Raw genomic sequence first — 9236 nt, forward strand, 5'->3', positions numbered from 1 at the left:
GTGTGTGGAGGGGGGAGCATGTCTAGGCCTGTCACAAAGATGCAAAGCTAAGGTGTTATACTATACATTTGATTGACTTTTACAGTATACCACTTAAACGGTGCAGCTTGATCGGTTTCTCCGGATCGGGTATATTGCCGATCGAGTCGAGTCATTTGGAGTGAAAATCGGCCGATTTAAATCGGTGGCCGACATATCGGAGCACCTTGACCTCTAAACTAAATGGCCGTCCCAACGCGAAGAATGTACGATTGTACTGTATAATTAAATGTACCTTGTTTTTGAAGTAAACTTCAATGGGCAAGATGAAGCCTGCGTATCCACACTCCTCCAATTTGTACGGTGGATCCTTGCACACTGCAACGAAAAGAATGAAAGAAAGAAAGAAAAAGTTAAAATGATGGCCCCCACAGTTTGATGGATAGACCCCCTGAAAAGTGTTTAACATGTCCAAATAAACACATTTGTAGTAAGCATATTTCAAGGGGGTGCATGATACCCCTAGCCTGGCTCCACCCCCTGAATCCTTTGCCTAGCATTCAGGGTCTGGTGACGCTTTCGAAGGCGGGTGTTGCTCGGTTGAAAATCTGACCGACGAATCGGGATCGGGACAATCCAGTATGAACCAATCGCGTTGGCTCATAGTGGAGTCCCACTTTGGCCACGCCCCCATCTCAGAACTCCGCTGCATAGACCATATTCACACGGCGGCCATGTTTCTATGAAGTCAATGAAAGTAGCCACCCCGGGTGGCGGCACTTTCAATGTTAAAGTCCAATATGGCCGCCGTGTGAATATGGTCTATTGAGAGGGCTTTCAGACTGAATAATGGAGTGAAACGAAATGAAAATTCAGGCTGAGTGTCAGGCTATGATACCCCCTTCTTCCCACTCTACTATTAACCCTTTCAGACCGGGAACGCATCTGTGCAATTTTTAGACTTCTTTGGCTATTCAAAAATAGCAGATCTACAAGCTCATAGCGCGGTACCGAGTGCCGCGTTTTTTATTTTTGAAAAATCCTGAACATTTTGGCAAATCTTTGCTTCTGGAGGATTCTACAAATGTCTTCTAAATCCTAACAGTTTTTCGAAAAAAAACTTCACATCAAGGACCCCCAAAAGGATATCTATTTGGCCGCAGACTCCCCCATCTCAAAATATGTTGTTCCAGGGACCCCCCAGAAGCTAAGATTTGAGTAAAAAAAAAATCGCTTTAAAATATTTATATATTTATACTTTTCACGATTTTTCTAAAATAGCAGATCTACAAGCTCATAGCGTGGCACTCGGTGCGCTTGTATATCTGCTTTTTTTGAATAGCCAAAGAAATCTAAAATGACAGAGATGCGTCCCCGGATTGAATGGGTTAAGAGGGGCATCGCAAAAAGCAAGTAAAGCGAGCAAAACAGCAGCACTGGAATCTCTAAAATGCTGTTGAGATGCAGGTGTTGTTAATGTGGTGTTCTGTGTAACCTATGCATGTGTGCACTGTAGATCCTCTTTAATATAGATATTGTGGTGTTGACTACAAGTCAGTGTACCTGCCGGGGGGAGATGGGGGGGGGGGTTTGCAAGTCTGTGCCCAGGGGCCATTATTGTCTCATAATCCACCTATGCTTCCTGCATATAGTGGAGTGCCAAGCATCTGTTGATGTCCTTGAGCAGTCCTCACTCACACTGGCTTTGTGTGTGTGTGTGTGTGTGTGTGTGTGTGTGTGTGTGTGTGTGTGTGTGTGTGTGTGTGTGTGTGTGTGTGTGTGTGTGTGTGTGTGTGTGTGTGTGTGTGTGTGTGTGTGTGTGTGTGTGTGTGTGTGCGCGCGTGTGTGTGTCGAGGGGCTTTGAATACACTCTGCAACAATGTGAAAGAAATCTTCTTTGTGCAACTTGATTTGTGAACGCTGTAAAAAAAAAAACAGAAGGCAGCACATTAAAAACAAACACAGCTCCTGCAAAACTTCCACAATAGACAGCTTTTCAAAGTACATTTGCTGTAACCAAAAAAATAAAATAAAATAATACTGAATCTTTAAAAGCATATATCACCAATCACATGATATTTGCTTAAGAACAGGGGTCTTCAACAGGGGGTCCGGGGACCCCTAGGGGGGCTCCTCAGAGTTACCATTAACCACTTGAACCCCAGCATCCATATTCTGAGGAAAGCTTTAGCCAAAAAATGGCATATCTATCTACAAGATCACGTGCGATGTGAGCTTGTAGATCGGCTATTTTTGTCAAAAAGAGGTTTGGTGTGGAGGGAAAAAGAGAGCAGACCAAGTACAGAGTAAACGGTCCCCCACTGCTTAATGCATATAGGGGGAAACACTGAGCTTGTATATCTGCAAAAAAAAATATTGAAAGGCTTAAGGTATAGCTACAATAGCTACATCGGCTGCTAGTTATTGTGCCGAACCACTAAAACCTGCACCTTCTTCCATTCGTGCATCGTCTCCTGGGACCTCATTACAGGGAGGTAGAGGTAGCTTCTATTTCCATCCAAACCATTCTCCATGCATCCAAACCAGGAGAATCGGAGCTCAAATTAAAAAAGGGGGGTGTAGTGTATTATAGATCTCACACACCTTGGCAAACCCATGTATGGCAGACAGACAGACAGACAGACGTGTAGGTGTCTTTAGGTCCCAGTAGGGATTTATAAAAGACAATACAAACATCTGTAGGAGCTCAGGTGACCTACCCTGGAGACTGTTTGTTTGTCAGACAGCATCCCAGAGGAGTTTTTTTGCAGAGAGAATACCAACTAGTCTACATGTACATGGTGTATGGTTGGTGCCGCGCTATGAGCTTGTAGATCTGCTATTTTTGAATAGCCAAAGAAATCTGACACAGATGCGTTCCATGTCTTAATGGATTAAAAAACGCACCGCTGGCTGGCTGGCTGGGGGCCAGGCCGTCCAGAAACCCCCCCCCTCCCCCAACACAAATATTATGGGTCACCATTAATGGTGCGACAGGGTCAGGTTCAATTTCACCACAGCTAAAAGACTCCATTCACCACGGCTGGTTTATGTGGAATCTGGTGAGGGGAGATGAGCCGACGCAAACGTAAACACTGAGCAAAGTAAAGCCCCATTTATCCCATTTAGACCCATGAGGCCCATTCTACAAATGACTTCTAAAATCAGTGGTTCTCAAACTTTTTTCGTGCCAAGGATCCCCAAAATGATAGGTATCGGGCCGCGGACCCCCATCTGAAAATGTTTTGTGCCAGGGGAAAATGAAGAATTCAAAATTATTCGAAATGTTTCAAACACTTGGAAGATTGACTAAAAAATGCTTGTAGATCTGCTATTTTTGAATAGCCAACGCTAAAAACTAAAATGACACTGAAGCTTTCCCGGTTCTAATGGGTTATATACTTCGTTGGGAGTGGGGTGTCGCCGTGCACCGAAAACGGCCAATTTAGACGCTCACAATGCGTTGCTCTAGATCCAACGGGTTGTTGTGAGCCTGTAGAGCTCGTTACACACACCAGTGCGTAACTAAGCATAACTCATTACTAAAGGAGCACTTCGCACATTTTGGGGGGAAAAAACGATGATGTCACTGCTAGGCAGGTTTCTCAAGTCTCCACAGCCCTCCTATGAGACGCAGACGGAGTAGAAAAAAATGCTACCATTTTATCATGAGCATTAGTGAGGACCAATCATATGAACATAGGTTGAAAATGGGTGAAGTCGTCCTTTAAGTGCTTAATCGATTTAGTCAAATATAAAAATAAACAGTCAAACAAACAAACAGTAGTGTGTAGGTTTGATAGCAAACAGCCTGTTCTAGCCTATTGCATTTCCCCAGGCAGACGTACAGCTGGCGTTACACCAAGGCGTCTCTGAGAGACCAAATTAAATGCAACACAATCCACTCAATCTTTTACAGTGATTACAGTAGCTTTGAAAGAGGAGCCCGGGCCATGTCTTTTAACGAAGCATGAGTCAGGACCTACACCCAGCCCCCACCCACCCACCCATTCAGAATGACTCAGGAGGACATATACCGCCCCCCACCCCACCCACTGAAAAAAGTACTCAAATGTTTTATTTGAGTAAAAGTATCGATGCTGCAATGTAGAAGTACTCTGTTACAAGTAAAAGTCCGGAATTCAAAATTTGCTTGAGTAACAGTACCAAAAGTAAAAGTGCTAAAATGTTTGAAAATAGCAGATCTACAAGCTCACAACGCGTCGCGATGCGACGCGTTGTAGAGCTTGTAGATCGGCTATTATCAAATAGCCTAGGTATAAAATAGGGCTAAAGTTTGATGCGTTTATATCTGCAAAGTAACTAGTAACTAATGTTTTCAAATAATTGAAGTGGAGTAAAAGTACAATATTTGCCTCTGAGATGTAGTGGAGTAGAAGTAAAAAATATAGACAATAGGAAATACTCCAGTAAAGTAAAAAAAATACCTCAAAATTGTACTTAAGTACAGTACTTGAGTAAATGTACTTAGTTACTACTGCCACCCACCCAGCATGACTCAGCACCTACACCCACCCACCCATCCAGCTGCCCTGCTGAAGATGCCACTCACAGAACAATGGCAGTCAGTCACACAATGCATCTGCCATAGGGCTTCCGGGCAATTAAACGAAAATGTCTCGAAACTGATATTTAACTCTCTGGCGTCCACATTTTGGTTTAACCCACTCAACCCGGGAACGCATCGTTGTCATTTTAGATTTTAGCTATAACCAATACCATTATTTTATACTTTGGCTATTCAAAAATAGCAGATATACAAGCTCGTATCGTGGCACTCTGCTATTTTTTTGAAAAATCTAGATTTTTGGGGGAAATCTTTGAATATATATATTTTTTCAAGCGAACATCTTAAACTCAAATCTTTGCTTCTGGGGGGGTCCCTGGAACAACATATTTTGATGGGGTCGGCGGCCAAATACATATCGTTTTGAGGGTTCTTGACATGAAAAAGGTTGAGCACCACTGATACAGAAACATGTTTTTCAGAACTGATCGGCCTCAGGTCTTAATGGGTTAAAAATACAAAATGACTGTACATTTTTGTACATTTTTGCTAGCGCTGGTATGGCAGACTGTAATGGTTTAAAACCAATAACAGACTTAATCTTGCTCACGTAGGTTAATCGAATAATCGAGGAGCGAGTATTGTATGGTATGAAACTCCACTTGCAGAGACGTTGAACTTTCTTGGGATCAAGTATTATGTTAGATAGATAATCCAACACTATAATATATCACTGCATGTTTGCATTCTGTCAAAGTTAAGACAATGGTGTTTAATGCATTTTTGAGTGTGTGTTGATTTGATTAGTCTAGCTAAAAAACTGTCCACGGAGAAAAAGTGATTTACGGACAAAGTTCAAGCATCTGCGACGTATTAAAACAAGCAATGATGTTTAGCCAACGTCAACTTAATACACTAATGAATAGGCTATTACACGGCTGAAGCTGTGAAAAGACAATGACATTATTATTGACGCCGGTATGGTGGTTTCAGCATGATTCGCGGCGTCTCCAGCAGTGTTGCCAGATTTTGCGAGAGAAACAAGCAACCAGGTCTATGAAAACAAGCCCAAAAGAAGCGACTATAGGCTACATGAGCACTATAAACCTATGTACATCGGCTATTTGAAAATAGATCTACAAGCTCACGAGACATCGATGCGGCGCGTTGTGAGCTTGTAGATCTGCTATTTAAAATAAGAGATCTTGGGGGGGAAAAAGTGCAAAATTTGGAATATTTTAGAAACATTTGAACAACACAAATCTGGTATGGGGGTCCCTGGCACAAATGATTATTTCAGATGGTAGTCTGTGGACAAAAACACATTCATTTGGGGTTTAAACAATTATCAAAACATTTGGAAGCAAGCCCAAATGAGCAACTACACTTTAGAAACAAGCCCAATATTTACAGAAAAACAAGCCCAACGACGTCGCTCATAATAAGCAGACATGGCAACGCTGGTCTCCAGCTCTACTGTACGTTTAGACATGGTATTGAGTATTTCCCAGTTTGAAGTGGCGTTCCTTTCCATCCCCACCCGTCTGCTGCTGGCTGTGACTCAGCTGGCCTCTCCGCTACATCTGTGAGTGAGTCACCAAATCTCATTTCAAGTGTTGGATATCAAACCACACAAACAACCAATGTCCTCTAATCACCGCACATTGATTTGAGAGCCTCGTTTATAAGCACCAGCAGAGCAATCATTCATTGCACACGCTTTGGGTTAACCCATTAAGACCGGGAACGCATCTGTGTCATTTTACGATTTCTTTGGCTATTAAAAAAACTGCAGATATACAAGCTCATAGCGAGTGCCGCGCTATGAGCTTGTAGATCTGCTATTTTTGAAAAGTCTTGAACAATTGTTACATATCTTTGAATATATATACACTCAAGCGAACATCTTTAACTCAAATCTTTGCTTCTGGGGGTCCCTGGAACGACAAATTTTCAGATGTGGGTCCGCGGCCAAATACTGTACATGTCATTTTGGGGGTCCTTGACATGAGAAAGTTTGAGCACCACTGATTATAGAAACATACGTTTTTTTTTCAAAAAAACTGTTAGGACTTAGAAGACATTTGTGGAATCCCCAGAAGCAAAGATTTGAGTAAAAAAAACTCTCGATTTTTCAAAAATAGCAGATCTACTAAGCTCATAGCTCTCGGTGCTGCGCTATGAGCTTGTAGATCTGCTATTTTTTAATAGCCAAAGAAATCTAAAATGAGACAGGTCCCGGTCTCAATGGCTTAATCACCGTGACTCAATCTGTGCGAAAAAGGTCAGGTATTTTATCATCATAATCGTTTCCATGTTGAAAAAATAATCATAATTGTTTCAAAAAGTAGTGGAAATAGCAGATCTACAAGCTCACGACGCATCGCAATGCGATGCGTTGTGAGCTTGTAGATCGGCTATTTCCACTATAAAAGAATGTGAAGTATAAAGTTATTACATATGCCAGTCATTGCTAAGTATATTTAGGTTATTTGTCACATCTACCCTGTGTAACTTCAAAGCCTGAAGGGCCAAACCAAAAATTTTATAACGTTCCAATGTTCAACAACAGAAACACAATTAATGAAATCGCAATTATGTGGGTGAAAATTAATCGTCAACTTAAATGTTGTAATCGTGACAGCCCTAGATACTTCTACTCAAAAAATTGTCTCAGACAGTACTTGGTCCACCACCGGTGGTGATTAGTGTCTCGGTATGGGTGAGTTCTCTCGTCGAATGACCACCGTCCCTGAAATACGACATCATCAAACTACAGGGGTCAACGCAGTTTGGCCCCTGAGGTTCCAGGGGCCAAAACTCTGTGACCCCAGTGACTTCATCATCTCTAATCAGCTTTAAAAAATAATAATAAGACAACTTGGTAAAGACTAAACTTCCAAAGACAAGGATAAATAAATGTGAAAAAAGGCACTTACAGTACTGACACTTTTGTTTCAAGCACCATATAGTTGCTGTCGGGTCAGAAACCCCTTATCTAATAATATAATGTTATTGTATATCGTAATACTACTAAACATTTAGAAGCGGTAAGAGGTTTCTGCCCGACAGCAAGCAACACATATAACATTTGATGGCGTGTCAACCACACCATAATATGAAATGAGGTCCCAGACATGAAATACATACAGTGTGAAGCCACGCCCATCACTAGGGACACTCTACAGATGGTAAGGGGTGTGTGTGTGTGTGTGTGTGTGTGTGTGTGTGTGTGTGTGTGTGTGTGTGTGTGTGTGTCCTTGTGCCACAGGGTGTCATGGTAGCAAGTCTCAGATGATGCTAACACAAACAAGCGAGGGAAATGGCGTTGCTTGCTGCCAAACTCCCATACCTCCCTTGAGACTGTGTGTGTGTGTGTGTGTGTGTGTGTGTGTGTGTGTGTGTGTGTGTGTGTGTGTGTGTGTGTGTGTGTGTGTGTGTGTGTGTGTGTGTGTGTGTGGCATCCTTTTAAGTACTCTTCCAACAAATCCTCCTCAATTCAGCTCGGCTTGCCTCTGGTTTTTGAATTATTCTGGTGCCTCACAACCGGTGCCAAACCGTTCCATTTGGGATAACGGCACCGCTGCTGCTATATCAGTATGTGTATATCGTTGTTGTCGGGCAGAAACCACTTATCTCCATATTTGAACTGTTTGTATTTTCCGTAAATTTATGCCCTACTTGATCATACTAAAGCGTCACACCAAAGCATCAAAAGTAGCAGATCTACAAGCTTGCAGTTCTGCTACTTTTGCCCTTTTTTTAATTTGAATCCCGAAAACAGTTTTGTTTCCACAAGACAGAGACTATATATTGTCCTGCTTGCAAAAAAAGGCCATGTTTGTTAGACACATTCACAAGTGTGCATTTTCTTAAGCTTGAACTCATAACTTCTCAAAAACACTGGTGAGGTCTTCTTATGAATCACCAAAAATCATCAGATCGGTACAGCACTAGTCACCATGGATTAAAGCAAAATCAATTGTCACGACTGAAACATTTTGTCAAAAATGTCCTACTGAAAATAGCCTACTGTATCTGCAAGCTTGTAGATCGGCTATTTTCACTGCACAACCTGCTTCCCATAGACACTGAAATCAGTCGACTTAGCAACTTTAATCCGTGAGTCTCTCAAGACTGAGTCTGGTGACTCACTCAAATTTCAAACGCTTCCCGGCATACAATTACAGTCAACGGAAGCACTGGAAATGCGAAGAAACTACAGCGGATCATGTGCACCATTTGTCATTTTGTTTTGTGAGACTTCATGCTGTTTTGAGATCCCGGCTGCTTAATTCTCTCTTGCCTAAAATCTTTTTCTTTTGGAAGACACTTTTACGTTTTCGACATCTGCAGAGGCTGCGTGCAGGAAATCTGAAAATCATAGGTTACAATCGCTTCCCCGCCACGCCAGATCGGCGGCTCTGCGTTGCTTCCAAATAAATAGCCTAAATTTACAAGCTCAGAACGCGGCGCAAAGCGACGCAATTGTGAGCTTGTAGATCGGCTCTTTTCGGTCCGTCACGCAACGAAGTATAATAGGTCAGCCGTCTGGTTGTATGAAAACACTAGTGAGGGTTAAATATACAGTCGGCAGAGTGGAGCACATGTTCCTCATAGGGGCTCAACACATGGAGCCAATATCCTGAAGATGTGGCCATGCAGCCCCGAGCACGCTGCACCAATAGAACCCGACCGCACCGCGCCACGCCGGGGGAAAGCCCTCTGC

The 9236-nt window shown here is 42.5% G+C and overlaps 1 protein-coding gene across 1 annotated transcript in view; it reads right to left on the reverse strand.

Annotated features, from left to right (window-relative positions):
- mllt3 (MLLT3 super elongation complex subunit) overlaps positions 1-9236 on the reverse strand; it is a 102847-nt gene that overhangs the window by 59104 nt on the left and 34507 nt on the right. Inside the window, 1 exon segment of the mRNA XM_080451216.1 lies at positions 275-357. Coding sequence (XP_080307342.1) covers positions 275-357 — 83 coding nt within the window.

This window comes from Gymnoscopelus braueri (genome assembly GCF_963280865.1).
Source record: "Gymnoscopelus braueri genome assembly, chromosome: 15".
In the NCBI taxonomy this organism is placed as follows: Eukaryota; Metazoa; Chordata; class Actinopteri; order Myctophiformes; family Myctophidae; genus Gymnoscopelus; species Gymnoscopelus braueri.